Below are 20,854 nucleotides of genomic sequence, written 5' to 3'. Positions count from 1 at the left end.
ACACTTCTTGCTCTGCCCACTTTTGCCCTTGCCTTCGCCCACCAATGACATGCCCCCCCCCCCGATCACATAGAAGATAATGCAGTCCTTAGACAAACATGTCTCCCCATCCGTGAATAAAATGTCCCAGGTAAAGGATTATCCATCCTTGCCAGCTTTCCCTAAAAAGCCCCCCAAGATTGCAGTAACAAGAATAACAAAATATTTTTATGTAGTTGTTTAGAGTCCTCAAAGCACTGCATATTAATTATGTTGTTGTTGTTGTTGTTATTTATTAAATGTATATACTGCCCTTCACCTGAAGATCACAGGGTGGTTTACAGTATATTAAATTATTATTAAATTATTATTATTATTATTCCCAACAATCCTGATAACTAGAAGTTTCTGGAAGAGATGAGATTAGCTTTTACAGTAAATACATAAAAGAAGTCTTAACTATTCCCTTCAGGCTGAGAAATAGAGCAAGCCAGGTAGCACCTAAGGATATTGTAATGATACGAAATTACTTTTAAAAAATGTATAATCTCCTGTTATATGGGGAAACGCCGGATGAAATGGTAAAGTCAGCACAAATAAAGTGGGCTCAGGATTTAGGTCATAATATACAACTGGAAGACTGGGAAAAGATGTGGAAGGTGAATTTAAAAATTATAGACTCTATCTTACTGAAAGAGAATTATATGAAAATGATGTATAGATGGTACATTGCACCAGAGAAAGTGGCAAAAATGTATAAAAGGGATCTAAAACCTGTTGGAAATGTAAAGAAAAAGATGGTACATTTTATCTTATGTGGTGGAAATGCTATATAATGAATTGAAAAAAATGTTTAAAAAGACTTTTGTTAAGAAACCCGAAGCATTCCATATATATATATATATATATATATATATATATATATATATATGTTTATTGTAGCTGATGGTTTTATACAAATGGGCAAACCTATCAGTTTTGGTTTCTTATATTTCCAAGCTTAAATCCATGTCTCCACACTGCTATATCAGTTTGTGAGTTTCGTTTCCAAAAATGAACATTGCCATGCCTTAGCCAATCCCAGCGACTGCACGTTTCTTACCACTGCACTGCAGGATGCCATTTCCTTCACCCTCAACATCACTTCTTGCCCGAACGTTGTGGGCCAGAAAACCTGGGAGACAAGTCCTCTGCTGCAGGCTTCTTGTGCCGTTAGCTTCCTTCCACAGAACAACATTTCATTTGCCTGCAACCAAACATATTTGAGTCAAGACGCTGAAATGTGTGTGTAAATCCTCCTCAGACTTCTGATTGGCTGGAATGTAGTCTCTGGTACAAAGGTAAGTGTCACAGGTCTTGCTCTGCCCACTTTTACCTCAGCCCCTCAGCCAACACTGGCATGTGGCCCCCAGAAGTTTGGCTATGAGGGGATGCTGCCTTCAGGCTGAAAAAGCATAAGGACTCGGTTTGCATTAAGTGAGTTAAAACCATAAAGGTATGGGATTCAGGGGAAGAAATAGCAAACAACATTGCACATATGGTTGAATGAGGATTTGTCCCAACAGAAGAGAAACTCTGGATTCAGCTCACTTTCCTTATGCAATCCTCTTCCGTTAAGTCAGAAGTGGTCTCTCTATGAGCTGATAATGAGGCTTTGTGCCTGCAGAAGGGCACTTTTAGATCCAAGCCATTTGCCTGGATTTGGACCACTGAAATAATCCAGGAAGAAGACTTACCAGAGCGACACCCAGTATCTGTGGGAATGTGTACGAAGAGCAGCCGGCTGGAGTGAGACGAATAGTTGCATAAGGTGTCTGAAACCAGGCCTTTTCACTCGCCCAGACGATGTCGCAGAGCGGCAAAATGGAAGCCCCCAAGCCGAGAGCAGGTCCATTGATCGCAACCACGATTGGCTTCTTAAACTGGATAAAAGCTTTGACAAAATCCCTGCAGTTTTAGAAAAGGAGGCGAACTGTTACTAATTACATTCCAAAAAATGTCAATCATCCCATCGGGAAATTACCAGAAATTGCTGGCAATTCTGAGAACACTTTTTAGTGCAGAACCTCTGTTATTTTGCATTTTTGTTTCCTTTTCTGCATGCTGTGCCCTGCTTGGAAACCTTCTGTGTTAATGTACGTGTAATATATATATGATTACAATATATAGTGTTGCAATAAAAGGAAACAAACTTGAGAATGACCTTGCTGGATTGGATTGAAACCTTTGGCAAGGGAGCCAGATAACTTAAGGGAAAGGGAAAGGGAAAGGGACCCTTGACCATTTAGGTCCAGTTGTGAGCGACTCTGGGGTTGCGGCGTTCATCTCACTTTATTGGCCGAGGGAGCCGGCGTACAGATTCCGGGTCATGTGGCCAGCATGACTAAGCCGCTTCTGGAGAACCAGAGCAGCGTACGGAAACGCCGTTTACCTTCTCGCCGGAGTGGTGCCTATTTATCTACTTGCACTTAGACGTGCTTTCGAACTGCTAGGTTGGCAGGAGCAGGGACCAAGCAATGGAAGCTGACTCCGTCGCAGGGATTTGAACCGCCGACCTTCTGATTGGCAAGTCCTAGGCTCTGTGGTTTAACCCACAGCGCCACCTGCGTCCCAGATAACTTAAGAGAACCTCACAAATAAAGCCCATTGGAGACAGCCACTCCCTATCACTCATGCCCATTCCCTCTGAAAATGGATTCACCTTTGCAACCTATAAGAGCACAGGAATCTACCTTTTAATGGGTCTGGCCATTGATCCATCTGGCTCAGAACTGTCCATGCTGACAGATAGTGGCTCCCCAAGGTTTCAGACAGGAGGTTTCTCCCAGCCCTACCTGGAGATGCCACAGACTGAATCTGGAACCTCCTGTGTGCAAAGCAGATGTGCTACTCGCTGATCTATAGCTCCCCAGAGCAGCAAGTACACCTAAGAAGTTTGCTTATACTGGGACACACCCTTGATCCATCTAACTCAGCATTGTTTTTACTGATTCACCTTCAACATGCCAAGCAGATGCCCTGCCTGCTGGACTGCAGCCCTTCCCCACCCATCTTGGCTTGGGGTGGTTTCCTGATGTCTACGGAGGGTGAAGAAAGGCATCCTTCAGCTGCAATGCGAGCCCTACACATCTGGTCGGCTTTGCCACTTGAACAGGTGGTGCACACATGCCAGTGAATTCTGTGCTGGCTCAGCTGTCACTCTCCTTCAAACAGGCTGACTGCCTGTCTTTAAATTATAAAATGTTGCATGGGCATTTAACTCACTGCTAGGGATTCCTTAGTTGCGATTCCTGCATAGATGAACCTTGGGGTCCCTCTCAACTCTACAGTGCTTTGATTCTATGATTCTATGCCTTAAAAGGTAAAGGTAAAGGGACCCCTGACCATTAGGTCCCGTCGTGACCGACTCTGGGGTTGCGTGCTCATCTCGCTCTATAGGCCGAGGGAGCCGGCGTACAGCTTCCAGGTCATGTGGCCAGCATGACTAAGCTGCTTCTGCCAAACCAGAGCAGAACACGGAAACGCTGTTTACCTTCCCGCCAGAGCGGTACCTATTTATCTACTTGCACTTTGACGTGTTTTCGAACTGCTAGGTTGGCAGGAGCAGGGACCAGAGCAACGGGAGCTCACCCCGTTGTGGGGATTCGAACCGCTGACCTTCTGATCGGCAAATCCTAGGCTCTGTGGTTTAACCCACAGCACCACCCGCGTCCCAATGCCTTAAAAGAGAAACACCCAAATATTCTTTAAAACAGATGATCCTGAGATACGTGGATGTGATGGCTTTGTGATGGGGAACCTCAGGTTCGGGGGGGTTCAAATGCAACCCCCATGACTCTCCTCAGGCTGTACTCTCCTCTGAGCCACATCCCTCAGCAGCCATGCTATGCACTCTCCTGGCAAGGTTCCTTTCTGGCTGGAACGTATTCCTGAACTCTTATCATGCTTCTTGCTTGAGGGATGGGCTTGCATGTGCAGAAACTAATTTGCTGTACCAAAGGCCAAATTCTGCTCACTTTTGCCTCTAACCCATGGCATGTGGCCCCTGAAAGGTTTCTCAGAAAGGAATGCGGCCCTTGAGATGAGCATAGCTTCCCACCCCTGCTTTATGACACTGTAGCCTCCTGAAACTTTAAAATGCCTGTGCAACTTCTGAAATCACCCCTGATTTGAGTGGCAATTTACTTGGCATTTTTTTGGGTACACTACAAACTAAGTTTTTTCAGGCACATTGGAAGATACCTTATACTGAGTCCACGTAGCTCAGTATTGTCTATTCTGACAAGCAGCAACTGTCTGGGATTTCAGGTAGGAGCCCTAGCCAGTCCTACCTGGAGCGGTCAGAGGTTGGAGCTGGGACCTTTTTCATGCAAAGCATGTCCTCTGCCCCTGAGCTACAGACCTCCCCAAACGAAACACAGAGCCAGAAACATAATTGGCACAAATGGGTCATGATTGCATGGGCACTAATTGGCAACAGTTTGGGATCGGGCTCCAAACAGGAAGGAGCATGTTTGGCAACGGATTTAAGGAACGTGCTTCACACTAGGCAGATTTCTATTAAAAATAATATGACACTTATTAAAGGAAGGCCACATTTTAGCACTGGTAGTCCATTTACATGTAAATGAGGTCATTTTACTTCTAAGGAAAAGAGCAGAACACCTCCTTTGTTAGGCTCAGCCATATTGCACAATCCTGTTTTAATCAAGCAAGGCTGCCATGCTAGGAATCATCACGAGGGCTGAAATTTATGAATATGCTGAAGTCCCTGAGGCAATATCTGACATGCCAGAAGGAAGGAAAGCTACAATCAAAACCTCTATAGGGCTTGTACTTCATGTTGGTGATCTCCAGGTGAGCTCAACCCTTTCAAATTTCCCAGATGAAAATGGGGATGCACTTGTAACATCTCCGGCCAAGGATCACTGCCCAAGCCAGGGATGGGGAACTGGTGCCTGTTCAGACATTGCTGGACTCCAGATCACATCAGCCCCTGTGAGCATGGCCAACAGACAGGAATGATGGGAGTTGTAGTCCAACAAACTTCTGGAGGCCGACAGCTTCCCTATCCCTGACCGACGTCAACTCTCCAGGCTTGATTATGTGTCCCATTTGCTGTATATATTGTGTTTCAATGTTGTAACCCACATTAGGGCCATAGAGTGAAAGTTGGGTAAAATAGTGACAACAACAATTTTTTAGTTTGTCCTACACTGATTTCTAAGCCGTGAGGCTTTGTGATAATTTGGCTCATTTATTTTAACAAAACTTATACAATGCTTGATTGTAATAAAACTTCAGAGTGGCTGCTAGTATATTATAAGTGAATTATTATTATTATTATTATTATTATTATTATTATTATTATACTGCCCTATACCCACAGTTTTCAGGGCAGTTCACAAGATAAAAACACAATATAAAAACACAAAGCACAAAATACAAAAAAACAACAACTCAATAATAACAACCCTATTAAGCAAAGAAACACATAAACATGTACAGTGAACACAAAAACTAAAATTAAAAAAATCTTAAGACTTCCTCCCCATGCATGGCAACTCCTGAGCATCAGAGGCAAGACAAAGTCACCTTATCGCTTCTGCGATCCTCGTGCTTTCTTTTCTTCTATCGTTAGATAACCTGCCGATTAAATAGGAGTAGTCTAGGCCACTGCAGAAGACACTACCCACTGCGCTGAGAAGCAGGAGTTTACTGTCGTCGGCTGACGCATTGCACAGTGCTCTCCGGACCTCCTTCATGATCTGTGAAGACCAAAAAACCAAGAACAGTTCTTTGACACACACACACAGCTAAAGTGATCACTAGCTTCACACCGTTTCAGCTACAACTGCATGTTTCAAATATATATTCAATACTACTTTGGCCATTGGATGGGTCTGTTGTTGGGAGTTGAAGCCTAACAACATCTGGAAGCCTCAACTTTGGCTATCTCTGCTCTACACTCATTATTTATAAGTTGCTTTGCAGCTTTCAAAAGCAAAAGGTATTGCTAGCGAAATAAGGAGGAAGGAAATTTAAGGTCATTGGTTTGCTTCGGACTTCATGTTGCCACCCTTTAAATTGCACCCTCTGCTTTTCTTCCAGAAAAGCTTGTCTAAATTACCACACAAGGGTATTGTGCAGTGGTGTGGGCCCCAGAAGAGCTGTTTTTCCTTTTCAGGTCTTCAGAAACTGTACAGACTCTTCAAATGACTGTGTAGACTCAATGTGTGGAACAGGGCTTGGCCAACCTTTTGCAGGCCAAGGGGAGATGTGCAAATGGCTGCAAATTGGAGAAACTTTTGGGAGTATAACACCCACACCCACAACCCAATGTACACTGCAGGAAGAGCAGGATCATGCCCATTTTTTCTGTCCCTCCTGAGTACTGCACTTTGTGTTAGTGTGGGCTTTCCTCTGTGATTTGCAGATTCTGTACTTTTAAGCAGTTGTGTATGTGCATGCCTGCCTGCAAGAAACAAACCAAGCAACATGACAGCTGTCTTTATTTAAAACAGGTGGTAAAATCACTTTACCTGGCATAGAACCCCCTTGACACATTCATCTTATGAAGGGGATCAAGGATATATCTCTAATCCTGTCTCAACTTCCAAGTGCACAAAACCCCTGGCACCAATGTATTGGGCACAGATGTCTGAATTGACAAAGCCTCTGTGTGTACAGAAGTTTCCATGCAACTAGGTCCCATTCCCCAGTAACTGCATAGTGTACCCCCCATGTAAGTAATATGCCAAGGGGAAAATGCTGTGCTATGCTTCTAGATAATTGCTTTTCAATAATATGCATTCAATGTACATGTCATGAGCTGCACAGCACTGTTGGAATCGCCAACAGTGTATGGCTATTCTTTTTGGAGAGACTGGCAAAGGAAACTAGAAAAATAAAATAAATAGTGATGGAAGTCAAGTGACAATAAAACGAATACATCTTTGGCAAGAAATGAGCTTTCCAGCTTGGTTAGTGGGGCTCTTTCTTTGGGAGAATCAAAGAGGGTTGGGAAAGCTTTCTGAGAATCAGGTGTACTGTAAGTTTTATTATGTACATCCACATGGTTGCTGACACTTTAATTCTGCAAGAAAGAGAACATTAAAAGCCTTGGGAAGATGAAATAATTCATATCCTTGATTTCTTATGAATTTAAGATTATTCATATAGCACTCACAAACTGTTTTCTAATTTCTGCAGGCTTTTAGTTTATGAGGATTTAGGAATGATTTGGCTTCAGCTACCCACTGTGACTTTCACTGCTTGTCTTGTGCTTTGCACCATAAGGGCAGGGTATAAATTGTCTTGATAAAATAAACAAGTTACTGGGTGTGTTTTAAAAACATGTTCTCACACCCAGTATCATTACTACTGCTGAAAGTTCTTTCCCGCCTGCTTCACACTGCATTTCGTTTACCCAGAAATTATCCTGTCCTGCATTATCTTCTGAAAGTGGTGTCAGATCAGACCAAAGAGGCCCTTGACCAAACAATCTTTAGGAGAACGTTTACTACAGTGGAACTTGTCTTACTATGATCAGCAGCTCAGGCGTATCCACAGGGCAAAGTTAGGCATACTGAAAAGTAACCCCCACCATGTTCAAGGGAACTTGCTCTCTGGTAGGGATGTGGGGAAAATCTGGTGTGGCTTGAATTTTATCATGAACCTTCATAATTCACATTATGAAACAGTACATGAACTGAAACACAGCTATCTTTCAAAAATCACACTTCCCACGATTTTACGGTGTAGCCCTTGAACAAAAAAAATGTGCATATTAGGAGAAAATGTGCATTGTATATATTAGTTAAAATAACATGCAAACAGGTGTATATTAGGCAAATTGCATGCAAATAGGATTACACTGCATAAAGGTGCGTATGAGAAATGGTAGAACGCCACACAAAAAGGCTGATGGGGAGTCTATCTATCTATCTATGTGGAAAAGCCAAGCTTAAGATTGGGAATTAGAGAACCCAGGTCCTAGGAGAAATCAAAATCAACAAATCCATCCATCCTTACTCTCAGATAGCAATGGGGGAGAAATTCAATTCAGTTTGCATCTAAAGGCAAATGTGCCTGTTTTTTGTAAGCTGTCTGGAAAAAGGAAGCATATAAATAGTAATAATGATGATTGATTGCACTTTTGTAAAAAAACATAAACTGAAACACAGCCATTCTTTGAAATTTCCACTTCTCTTAATTTTGCAATGCAGTTCTCCAGCCATATATTTGCACAAAAACGCATGAACTAGGGCAAACTCCATATGAACATGAATATATTAGTGAAGATAACATACAAAAATCCATTATATTAGGGGAAACTGCATTTCAAAAATGTGTATATTAGTCAGATGCATACAAAATGTGTTCATTAGGAGAAATTAGGAACAGTTGAAGCACCTGAAAAATCTATTTTCAAAGCCATTTCTGAAGGTATTGTTAAGAAAGCTGATGTTTAAAAGTGGTCATGGACTGGGGCAATGAAGAGAAGACGTAAGAAACTGGGGTGAGGAACTTGCTGTTGGAATCCAGTCCCATCAGCCCCAGAGAGCATGGACAATGACCAAGGATGATGGGAGTTGTAGTCCAACAACTTCTGAAGCACAAGAGAAGAAACAGAGACAAATGCCTTCATAAAAGTGTGCCCCTCAAACTGCCGTTTGCCCCCTTGAATGTCTGGAAGAAACAATTCTGATAGCACATTACATTGCTTGTGTCTTCTGCTAGGCAAAACATTTGCTCTGGTTTTGTTTTTGCTTTAAACCTGTGCAAAGAATGGAAATGCAATTACCAGGTTCTGAGGCACCTTTAATTAATTGAGGATAAAGCAGCAGAAGCCACCGCCTTCAGAAAACAAAGCCCCAAAGGATATTGTGCTATTTCAGAATGTGAAGTGGAGATTCAAAGAGCTTGGGGGAAGTGATCCTTGATTAGGGGCTCATCTGATCAGTAATCAGGGCTGTAGGCAAACCATGGGAATAGGATCAGTTACAGATAGGTAGCCGTGTTGGTCTGGCATAGTCAAAACAAAAAAAATTCCTTCCAGTAGCACCTTAAAGACCAAGTAAGTTAGTTCTTGGTATGAGCTTTCGTGTGCATGCACACTTCTTCAGATAGTGGGAATAGGAGTCATGGGAATAGGAGTCATTCCAGTGGAATTTTTAAAGCATTATAATATTCTCTAGATTTTTATGAATTGTACCACCTGTACCCAGTTTTGTATTTTTTGTGACATGATACACTTAACTCTGAGGTGACTTTTTTACCCATAGGTTGTTTTTTGGAATAAAAATTAATAATAATAAAAAATGAAGCAGGAAGCTCTTGATACTTATTTCACCCTGGAGAATGGTCAAAAGTTCTAATATCTTGAGAGATGATAAGAAGGAACATAGGAAGGTGCTCTGTACCATCAAATCATTGGTCCATCAAGCTCAGCATTGTCTATATGGATTGGCAGCAGTTCTACAGGGTTTCAGAAAGGGGACATTCCCAGATCTACTTGGGGATGTCAAGGATTGATCCTGGGACCTTTGACATCCAAAGTCTGTGCTCTGCTACTGAGCTATGGTCCTTCCCCATCAGTAAGCCTCAATATCCTGCCACTTGGGAATGCAATCAGGGACCACCACCCCACACAATTGGCCGCCATGTGAACATGACGGGTTGGGGAGTCATCAACTCATAATGCAAGCATCACTTAAGTTCCTGTGGCCTCCATTCAAACCCTGAGGAAAATAAAAATGTTGTGTACGGACTACAAATCTGCAGCCTCTGATTCTATTCTTTCATTTAAAAAATATTGCAAGCATCAACAGCAGAAGTCCGAAATGGGAGCTTCTTCATGGGTGATGAGGGGACAACGATAAACTCTGGTTAAGATTGACTTTAGCTTCAAAGCTACTATCGCCCTCCCACTTTACAGGGCCTCTCCCCTTTGCTTTGATGTTCACCTGCATACCTCTGGAGTCAGTGCATTGTTATCTGAGGTTTGACTGGAGAGGAGGATGTGCGTGAATCCATCTTCTTTGCGTACAACAATGTCTCTGAACCGACAGTTGCTCTCGTTTTGACGCACGCTGTACCTGAGTCTCTTATCAAAGACGTAATCTTTCTCCCCTTCCAGCTTCCTTTTCACAGTGCTATGAAGATTCAGGCCTCCATTTGCCAGAGAAGAACCTTTCAAAAGGCAAAGAGTCAGAAGAGACACATGTCATTATCTCTAGGAATCCCCCAAGAGACAAGCACAGGAACATAGGAAGTTGCCAGTCTACTGGTCCACCTAGCACAAGATTTTATGCAATGACTGACCGTGGGCTTCCCAGGGTCTCAGCCCACCTGGAGATATCAGGGATTGAACCTGTGACCTTCTGCAAGCAAAGCAAATGCTGTACCACTAAGCCATGGCCCCTTTCTCCCCAAGAAGTACATCTTTGATGTACTGCAGCTTCATATGATGCCTTCTTCATTTGGTTGAATTGCTCTTATTCTGCTTTAAAGGATGGAGTTGAACAGTGGCAACTGCTAGAGTTTCTCCAACAAAAGCCAATGGATACTATTGCCTTCCTTGAAAGTAAACTCAGCCCCTTAAAAAAAAAAAGTACCTACTTAGTGAAACATATTTTGTCTCAATATGCTGTAGTTCAGTCACGGGGAACCATTTCCAGGCCACAGGCTGCCTTCTCTTGCAGGCAACTTTCTGGCAGGTGAGGCCAGAGACAAAGTGAGCATTTTGCCTGGGGCAAAAGTAGGCAGATCAACGGATGTGAGTTCTACCTTTGTGTGGTAAGGCTACACAGAAACCAGGGCTTTCAGTGCTCACTCCAAGTGTCCCATCCAGACAAGAAAGAATTCAGATATGCATGCCAGCCAGTAAAAAGTGAACTCAGAAGGCATAGAACAGTGCCTGTGAACAGTGTGACCTGATGAGAACCTCAAGGGTCAGATCATCAGACCTGGCAGGCCTGAGGTTACCTACCACTGTGCTAGCTAAAGGGAAGAGCAAGGTGTGTGCTTAAATGTACTGAAATCACTAGGACTTCAGTCTGCAACCCCATGCTCCTTTCCTTAGGAGCAAACCCCGGTGAACTCAGTGACACTGATTTCTTAGTAGGATCATGCTGTTCACATGTTTGATTTGGACTGGATTTTTGTTTTGTCTGGCTTTTCGAAAAATATATATTTTGTATATTCTGGCTTTTCAAAAAAAGCTTGAGACGGTTAATAAGTAACGAGGGGTGGAAGAGAAATTCAATTTCATTTGTATTTTAATGTGAATGTGCTTAATTCATAATTCCTCGAACCAATACACAAAGTGAAACACAACTATTCTTCGAAATTTGTATATTTCTCTTCCATTCCTAGACAGGAAAGACTGAGCATTTCTAAGCATATGAACCTGCCCAGGCCCAAGGACCATGAGACTGGAGGGGAACAAAAACAGGGCCTTATCTGCTGTGGACTTCCCTTATTTGGGAAGTGTGAATGGGCCCCTCACTGTTGTCTTTTAAGTGAATTTTCGAATCATAGAATTATATAACTGTAGAATAGGAAGGGTTCACAAGGGTTATCTAGTCCAATTTCCTGCATTGCTTTGAACCCCCCCCCTTTTAAATCCATTCTGCTTTTTATTGATGGCTTTATTTGGCTTCATGTTTGTTGCTGCTGTTTTAATAGTTCATCCCCAGTTGGGTTTTTAATGTTTGCACTGTTCAATGTATCTGGCTGCATTTAACTATTTAAAAAAAAAACTCAGAGTAGACCCATTAAAGTTAATGGACATAAGTTAGCTATATCTATTAATTTCAGTGGATCTACTCTGAGCAGAACTCACATTGGATATAATCCACTGTATCTATTCATTGCTTGCAAGGGGTTTAAATCAACCAAATAAATGTTTTTCAAATCCAAACTTCCCTCTTGTTTCCCTTATATGTGAATTGCAATGAACAAAGTTGTTTCTTGGCTCCAGACAGCCTGGTGTAATTTCAATCAGAATCAAAAGATGTACAACTGGGACCTGGATCTGAGTTTTGTAGATTGGATTCATCTTTGCTTAGTGAAAGTGCTGGTGGACTGCCATGGGAGTTTAAGGTAAATTAGTCTCTCAGGGAGTAACCAGAGGCAAGAGAAGTCTTTCAATTAATGTCACTAGGGTCTGGATTATGTACTTTTGAGGGTGTTGGAGGAAAAAAAAGTTAATAGAGTCTGTGATTGGACAGCTAATCCTACCACACAGTGAGGCCTCTATAAACATATTCCAGAGATATTCACCTTACATATTTCACCTATTGCCTTCTTCATAATTAGGGATATTAATACACTGATACTATTTTTACACATTAAGACACAATCTAATGGTCTCAAAACAGACAAATGCCAAATATTTGTATTGTTTTATTTAAGGCGCCCCCACAAACAATTTTTCAAATTTTTAGCTGGAAATGCTGGGATTTGAACCTGTGATCTTCTGCATGCAAGGCAGATGCTTTACCACTGTGTTATGGCCCCACTGGAATAGACAGGACTGAGTCAGATGGACCAACTGATCTCTATTATATTCTGAAACCTTCCACATCAGTGGATGCATTGAAGAGGAGGAGAGCTGCAGGTGGAAGTAAATGTAGCAATCCAAAAGCCCAAAACAAGGAGAAGCAAAACCCTAGACTGCTGCTTGAAAACAACCATTTATTATTGTTTGAAGATTGCTCACCATGTTTTGAGAACTGTCTCCCTCGAGGGCAAAGGGGCTTCCCAGATCTTATTCCAGCACACCAGTTAAAGCCCACTCAGGGAGTATACTTTTTCTTTCTCCAAATACACTAGGCAAATCTTCAAATAATGATCACTCCCTCTAATAGTGGAGCCACCTGGCAAGTGCTGTGACCAGATTGTAACCAAAATGGAGCCAGTAAGAAACAACAGAGAGGTATCATCAGAATACCTCTGATGAGGCAACCCCCAGGTTTGCAGAAGTACAAATTACCTTTAGTGGGGGGGGGGGAATCTAAAGGGGCAATCTCTCCCCCTTGCCGAAAAAGCAACCTCCCAACAAGGATTGATCATGCTCAGGGTCAAAAGAATGCCATGTGTCTGTTAGGAATTAGATCTAAGCAGGTTCAAGTAGGTCTGGACAGGGAACTCTGAAAAATCACATGCAAGTGCCTGGGCAATGGATGAAGGCAGACTTCGGCTGGAAAATTTATATGCTATTGAGGAATAAGCAACAGCTGCTGAAGGTGCAGATGGTAAGGGAAGAGGGCAGGGGATTAATCCTTCGGGGAAATCTAACACAACATAAACCCTCTCATCCATCAGGTTATCATCATTATTTGTTGTTTCTTCATTTGTTCAAAGAGAGCACCTAGCAAGCGAGTTGAAGAGGTGACAAAAGAGGCTGTTAACCTCACAGCAGGTCCCCCAAGCAAAGCAAAGCCTCTCTGCGGAGAGGAGGGAAAGGCAACCAATGGCTGGTCCACAGGAGAGCTCTTGCCACATTTGCGAGAAAACAAAAAAGGAGCAGAGAAGAGATGGTGGCGTGTAATGGGATCCGATGCAGGCATGTGCTTTGCTATTTTATGTGCACACACACACAAAAATTAATCTGCCTACTCTAGCAGCAGCCCTAAACCTCACACAGGCTTCCTGGACCTCTCACAAAATGACACGACAGCGGCAATATGATGAGATGTATCAGGTTGCAGCACGGAAAGAATGGGGTGGTTTTATGTCTCTGGTGTAGGGGAAGTAATAGGCTCATCATCACCTTTCCTTCTCCCTTCTAACCTTTGACTGCTGTGCAAACTTTCCATAATGCGGAGTTTAAAGGAAGGCTAAAGCTAATAGCATAAATTTGCTGTGGTGGGGGTGGGGGTGGACAATGCTGGGAGGACGTAGGGGGATTTTCAGCAAGAAGGCCACCTGGGCAACCTGCTGGCAGGCAGATGCTAAAGTGGGCAACGGATGTACATTTTTACCTTTGTACAGTAGACTATAGATGCACTCACACATGCCTTTCTTCCTCCATCCAGGCAGGGAAGAGGCATGGTAAGAGTTCAAGGGCACAGTTCAGCCAGGCAAAAACGCTCAAGAAGAATGTGACGCAGGGGCAGTGAGGGGGATGGCCCCAGGAGAGATCCAGGGGCCAGTTTCATGGGCCACATTTGGCCCCCCAGGCCTGAGGTTCTACACCTCTGCTGTGGAGCATCATGCATTCAACAGCTTCAGAGAGGCCACAAGACACAGTCCAGGAGTCCATATCAGGAGAAGGGGGTGACTGGGATCCCTGAAAATACCTGCAATCTTTAAAAAATGGTTTGGAAGGTGGGAGGCACCAGTTGAGGCTGAATCCACCCAGCACAAGCACATCTCAAAATTGAACTTTGGAAGGGGGTCTCTCTTATAATGGTTGCCACTGGAGCATTTTCTCACTCCAAGAGGCAGAGTGAACGAAACTTTGCTTTCAAATTTGCATTTAAAAACTGTCCACACTCATCGTCTTCCCCTTCTGTCTGCAGCCTTTTTCAGGGTACTTAAAAGCCACAAAAATGGTTAACCTACAAGGCACACCCTTTCAAACTTAAGAAGCGCAGTAGAATTTTATTAGCTGTGATATTAGCTGGACAAACATTGACTTCCTTAGGAGTAAAACTAGCATTGCAATTAAAGATTATCCCTGGAGTCTGTTGGTAAAAATAAAAAAACAGAAGACTCAGTGTAAAGCTAAATGAAAAGGGCAATCTTTAGCAAACGGTGCAGAGAATTAGATCAATAGAGACGGAGAGAGAAAGGAAAATATAAGGGATTGCTTTTTGATTTTAATAATGCTGTCAAGAAACCTGACAAAAGAAGACAGCAAGCACCAATGGAAGATGATGGAATGCTCATGTGGGTTCGGTGAAACCGCAACAGATGTTCTCTGTGTTATCAAGGGCTTGGTTGATGTGGGCTGGGTGACTTTCCCACCCTGGGTAAGTGTTGACATCTGCTGGCTGATAGCAAGACACTGGGAGAGCTAGCTTGCCACTTGAACTAAGAGTTTCCAGTTGTAGCTTGATGGGCAACTATTTAATTTATTTACTCATTGTTTTTATTGCTACGTATTTTCCTCCTCAGAACGGAAGGTGGTATGCCTGATTCTCTCCCCTCCCCATTTCATCCGCACAGCAACCTGGGTCATACAACCTGTGTCACGTTCCTCTTCACTGCCTTAAGAACTTGTGAATGTAAGAAGAGACTGTTGGATGAGGCCAACGCCTAGTGACCACAAGTGAAAAATATATGGGTGGGAATGGAATATCAATGTCCTAAGGGGGCTAGGGCAGGAGTACGCCACACTGCAGGTCCCATTTGCCCTACATAAAGCACTCGAGGGTTTTCGTGTTGCTTTCTCTGTGGTGGGAACACCAGATTCTTGAGATGGGTTTCTCCTAATGCAAATAATCACTGTACTCCTGCTGAGCCAGCATGGTGTAGAGGTAAGGCTGTCGGACTACGACCTGGGAGACCAAGGTTCAAACCCCCATTGGACCATGAAGCTCACTTGGACCAGTCACTGCCTCTCAGCCTATTCTACCTCACAGTATTGCCGGCCGGAGGAGAATCATGGACATTGCCTAGAGCTCCTCAGAGAAAAAGACAGGATATAAATGCAATAAATGCAAAAACCATAAGCTAGAATTGCAACTGGCTTTCCACACTATCAGGGATATTGTACTTTTGCCCTGTGTTCTCCCCAGGATGCTGTCTATCCCTGTGAGTGTGATGTGGCCCAATTCAGCTGAGTGGCCACTTGAAGCTCAGTGAAGATTTAGTGTAAACTTTGAGGTGGGGGCTATTTTATCACCCTGTTGATGTTTTAATCAATATTTTAATTAGCACCGAAACACATCTACAGCTAAAATTGTGTTTTTTAAATAAATAAATAAACAAATGGAACACAGCTTAAATGGAAGAGTGTTATAGTGCTACAATGTGAGGCCCCTCCAGCTCTCTTGGACTCCAACTCCCATCAGCCTCAGCCAGCAAGGCCAATGGTCAGGAATGATGGGAGTTGTAGTCCAGTAACATGTGGAGGCCACCACATGGGCTACCTGTGCTTTAATGCTAATTTAATAAATGTTTTAAAAACAACTCTTCCTAGTCACTGTCATTTTGGCAACAGCGTTGACAGAAAGGATTCCAAATTTTTTGAAAGGCCTTCTACTGTAATGATTCTAATGTGATTACCATGATGGTTATAGTATCAACCACCCCACTCCCATTATTTTAACCTGTGGTCCACAGTCAGTTCTTCCTTTCCTCTCTTGCTTCTCTCCATCCCACACTGCATTCTGACTGCCTCATCTCTGCTCTCTCAGCTTTGCTGCAGTGTGTGTGTTGTTTGTGTGTGTGTGTGTGTGTGCATGGTTGCCCAGCGCGAAACAACACTGGCTGGCATCCGAACCTCCTAAGCAAAGACTTTGCAGAAGAGGTGAGCCCAAGGCTCAGAGATGTAGTGATAAAGGAATTCAGCTTCCTTTTGCTGCTGCTGCAGGTGACAGCGAGGGGAGTGTACAGGCTTAAATGAAGGCAGTGGTGCAATATAGCAAGGCAGCTGGGCAGGGAGTGGCGTGGAAGTGGGGTACCTTCCATCCAAATACACTTTGTAAGGGTTTTGTCAGTCAGTGTGCCCAAAAGCCACACAGATATACATCTAGCTAACTCAGGAAGGGCTCGGTGGTGTAGCATCTGCTTCGCACGCAGGTCCCAGGTGTCATACCCTGGTGAGCCACTGCCAGTCGCTGTAAACAATACTGACTTAGAGGGACCAGTGGCTTGACTTGGTATAAGGCAGCTTCCTATGTTCCTATGTACTATATGAGAAAAGTAATTTGAAAAAACAATAAAACCAACACACACCAACAAACGGGGAGGGGGAATGTCATCAACACAAGACACTCGAAACATCCCTTGGCAAAGCATTTTGCCTGGCTATTCAGCTTTGTATAGGGATGGGTAAACCTGTCCATTTCTGTTTCTTTCTGTTCCTCATTTTCCAAGTCATTTTCCAAGTCTTAAATTCAGTTCTCCACATTCCCACACCACACTTTTTTTTAAAAAAGGCCTCATGAAAATTCACCAGTATTTTAGTGTAAATTTTCCCCAATATGCACATTTTTATTTTTTTTTGCAAAGCGATCCCCCCCTAATATAATGCAATCTGGCATCTTATTTTCAGCAACATATGCACACTTTACCTCAGTGTGCGGATTTTCTTACACATCATCTGGCCTGCCATTGCAAAATTTGGAGCAATGCGAATTTCGAAGGATGGCCGTGTTTCTGTTTGTGTGTGGTTTGGGAAAGTGTGAATTAGGTTAAGTTCACCTTGAATTGATAACTGAGTCAAACTCCTCCCCCATCCGTAGCCTTGAGTAGAGAAGCCTTGTTTGTTCTGATCCTTTTTTCAAAATAAGATGTGTCCGTTTTGATGTACCCTGCTTTCAGAGAATTTTGCCATGAAGGATGGCATACATACATTTTTGGAAGGAAGGAAGGAAGGAAGGAAGGAAGGAAGGAAGGAAGGCAGATGCAATGGGAAGAAACAGGAGGATCATATGAATATTCAGCCTCTAGGTCACTCTGTGCCCTAAAAAGGGCCCTGGCAAGGCAGTCTGAGGCATGAAGCAAGAAACAAGAAACTGCTTAGTCTGAAATGAAACTCCAGCAGAAGATTGCCCTGACCATTTCAAAACTTCTGCTGAGTGAGCACCACAAGCGTTAAAGACACTGAGAGATGGTGGATGATGAAAGACTCTACACACTGAATCTCACATATTGCATTGACATCCTTTGTTGGAACAGTGTGCTCAGCCCTGATCTCATAATCTCTGGAAGGATATAATAGAAAGACAAAAGGCTCAAGAAATGTTTAGCAAAAATAGTTGGAGGTCAGAGAAGACTCCCATATAAGGAGGCTGTGAAGATAGTGAGATTGTGTGGCCTAGAGAAGAAAATTGAAGGGATTTAGGAATACTGCTTCTCACCTGTACATACAATGCAAAGGGACATAAATAGAACTAATTGGAACATATAACAGTAATAAAAAGAGCATCATCATATATGCATAACATAGATTTCAAGAGCACTAGGCATTAGGACTGATGCTCATTAAGCTTCCAATTTTGCACATTTATGGACACGTCAAGGTGATCCCCAATGATGATGGAAAATACTAAAATATTGTTTCAAGGCTCTTGGGTGTTCCAGGCTAGCTGAAAAACAGACGCCTGAATTTAGTGTTTTCATTGACTTTTATTTTTGTTGTATTGGGTTACTTGTGCACCACTTAAGAGATAATTGTGATTGAGCGCTATATAAAGTACCAAAATATAAATAAATAGTTAAAATGCTGCTGCTTTAAATAGGGAAGACAGGATAAGGGGCAGTCTGACATATCTTCCAAAGGAAAGGGATAGAAAACATTGTCCATATGACAGGATTAAGGTGATACCATACTGAAATATTTAGGTGGCAATGCTATACACCAGGGACTGCCAATGTGACGCTTGCCAATTGCTGGACTACAGCTCCCAGCACTTTTGACCATTGGCCATGCTCGGTGGGGCTGATGGGGGTTGTAGTCCAACAACCTGTGGCTTACTCTGCTATACAAACTAACCTGGGAGAAAGGCCTGTAAAATTCAGTGGGACATATTTTTGCATAGGAAAGCATAGGATTACACCATGAAGCAATGTATTAATAACATGTAGATTTTTCTGCCTGCATTTATGCTAGCATGTCAATATTGTAACATGCTACATATGCAGACATATAACATATCTAATACACATGGCATGATTTTGTGCAAATAAAATAATGATAATAATTAATGCTTAAAACAAACATCACCTACCAATTCCATTCATGACAGGTGGCTCATTATTCACATCCAACACTCCAGGCAAATCAGGTTCCGCTTCATGTTCATTTAAATCCAAGTCTGGCTTTGGGGGGCCGTTCCCAAAATGTCTAGAATCCTTTTCATAACTGGCATCTCCATTCTGTAAGCCGTTGTGTGGCTTTTTCAATGGCATAATCTGCAAGCCGCTGGGAGTAGTCCGGTAAGAGACTGTTTTAGCAGCCCTGTCTCCTGAAGGTGCTGGCTTGGCCGCGTAACCCTTTTTTTGCTTTTGAAATGAGGGGGCCATGCGCTTCCGTTTATGGGGCAGCCCTTTGCTCTTCCCAGAGTCAGATGGCCTATGCGGTATTTTGTCGAGGGACGACGCTCTGCTCTCGCGTAAAAATTTTGGCGTGCTGGCTTGTTTCCCGTGCTTTGCTCGCTTTTCTCGCGTGACATGCAGTCCGTTGAATTCATCGATAAATTCCTCACAGTGCAACAAGTGATGTTCTGGCTCCCAGGTGTCTTCATTGCTCCCGTAACCTTTCCACCGTATAAGATATTCCCATTTACCCTTTTTGTTTTTCCTTTTGTCTACGATCCTCTCAACCTAAGTGGAGAAAAGAAAAAGGTAAGCTGGAACAAGGGAAAATATTCCAGACTGCAGGGTTGTATTCAATGCTAGCCCTACACAGAGCAGATCCACTGAAGTAACTGGCTGCAACTAACTTAAGTTCAGTCATTCCAATGGGTCTGCTATGACTAGGACTTGGCTGGATAAAACCCTCACCAAGGAGCAAGTCCCACTGAATTCAATGGGATTTACCACTGAGTAGAGAAGAACAAATCTTTTGGCTGTTATTTTCTTCAGTTTTAACTCTTCCTGTCTTAAGATCAGTTTGTCCCATTTCCAGGGTGGTTTGTGAAAAAAAGGTCTGCGGGAAAACTCATGTGCATTTTAGTGTACATTTTTTCTTAATATATGTACCTGTTTAAATAAATCTTGATCAATTGCTTATGTGCATTTGAGATAACTGATTGTTCAATGCAATCTACATTAATTTACATAAGAGAGAAAAGCCAAGTTGCAAAAAAGGTTAGATTTCTCTGCTATTAGGTGATAAGGGCTGCACTTGGCTTCATGTTGTCCTCTCTCATATACAGAGAAGATGGTGTTTCCAAATGGAGATTTTGGAAGAATTCACCCTTTTCTCAAGGGCAAGCTATAGATGAGACACAATGGAAAAGATTATGGCTTTTGGCTCAGGTAAATTCTGCCTCTGCTTATGCAACAGAAAACACCTTAAAAGTGGTACACTGGTGGTATCAGCCATGATGTTGGCAGTACTAAGGGGACTTGTTATCAGTCATGGCCCAGTAATTTAGACATTTGGGGGACTTGTGTCCTTGGAAATATCCAAAATAATTTGGGAGCCCATGGATTACTCACCCCAATAGTGCTTTGAAGGCCTAATGCTGATATAAAGACAAAGGATATATTGACTCTTCTCTTAGTAGCTGCTCAATTGTAGTTCAAGCCTGGAAGGCCTTACAAAGACTATCCCCCCAGATTTATGGCACAAAAATGTTTGGGTGACTGGTGATTGCTGAGAAAATAACTCATAATTTAAAAGCGATAAAAGGAACGAAAACCAGGTGCTATTTATTCATTATACAAATGATACTGGTCTTAAGGATATATTCTCCAAAGCACTGTTGCAAATAAGGTTATCATAAATAGTATGGCCTGGACTACACTCTTCTCTGGGAACGACTTGCCTGTGACAGATAAGACAGTTTTTCTGCTGTTCCCCCGGACCTTATATGATGGACGTATGGATAATCTATATGAATAGGTAAGAAGCACTCACATTAATATATAACCTGATACCAGTGACTGGAGAGGGGGAAGAGATTAGGGCTGTTGTGTTATATACTTTAATGTTTTACAAAAGCCAATCATTTATATATGTATTAAA

The 20,854-nt window shown here is 42.7% G+C and overlaps 1 protein-coding gene across 1 annotated transcript in view; it reads right to left on the bottom strand.

Moving 5' to 3' along the window:
- Positions 1-20,854, bottom strand: part of CDYL2 (chromodomain Y like 2) — a 66,277-nt gene that overhangs the window by 7,477 nt on the left and 37,946 nt on the right. Inside the window, exons 2-6 of the mRNA XM_028739620.2 lie at positions 18,891-19,485; positions 9,956-10,173; positions 5,575-5,747; positions 1,716-1,926; positions 1,082-1,225 (exon numbers count right to left, since the gene is read on the bottom strand). Coding sequence (XP_028595453.2) covers positions 1,082-1,225; positions 1,716-1,926; positions 5,575-5,747; positions 9,956-10,173; positions 18,891-19,485 — 1,341 coding nt within the window. The remainder of the gene's footprint in view (positions 1-1,081; positions 1,226-1,715; positions 1,927-5,574; positions 5,748-9,955; positions 10,174-18,890; positions 19,486-20,854) is intronic.

The sequence above is a fragment of the Podarcis muralis genome, chromosome 7 (assembly GCF_964188315.1).
Source record: "Podarcis muralis chromosome 7, rPodMur119.hap1.1, whole genome shotgun sequence".
NCBI lineage: Eukaryota > Metazoa > Chordata > Lepidosauria > Squamata > Lacertidae > Podarcis > Podarcis muralis.
Note: the sequence above shows the minus strand (reverse complement) of the source record. Positions and strands in the feature narration are given on the sequence as shown.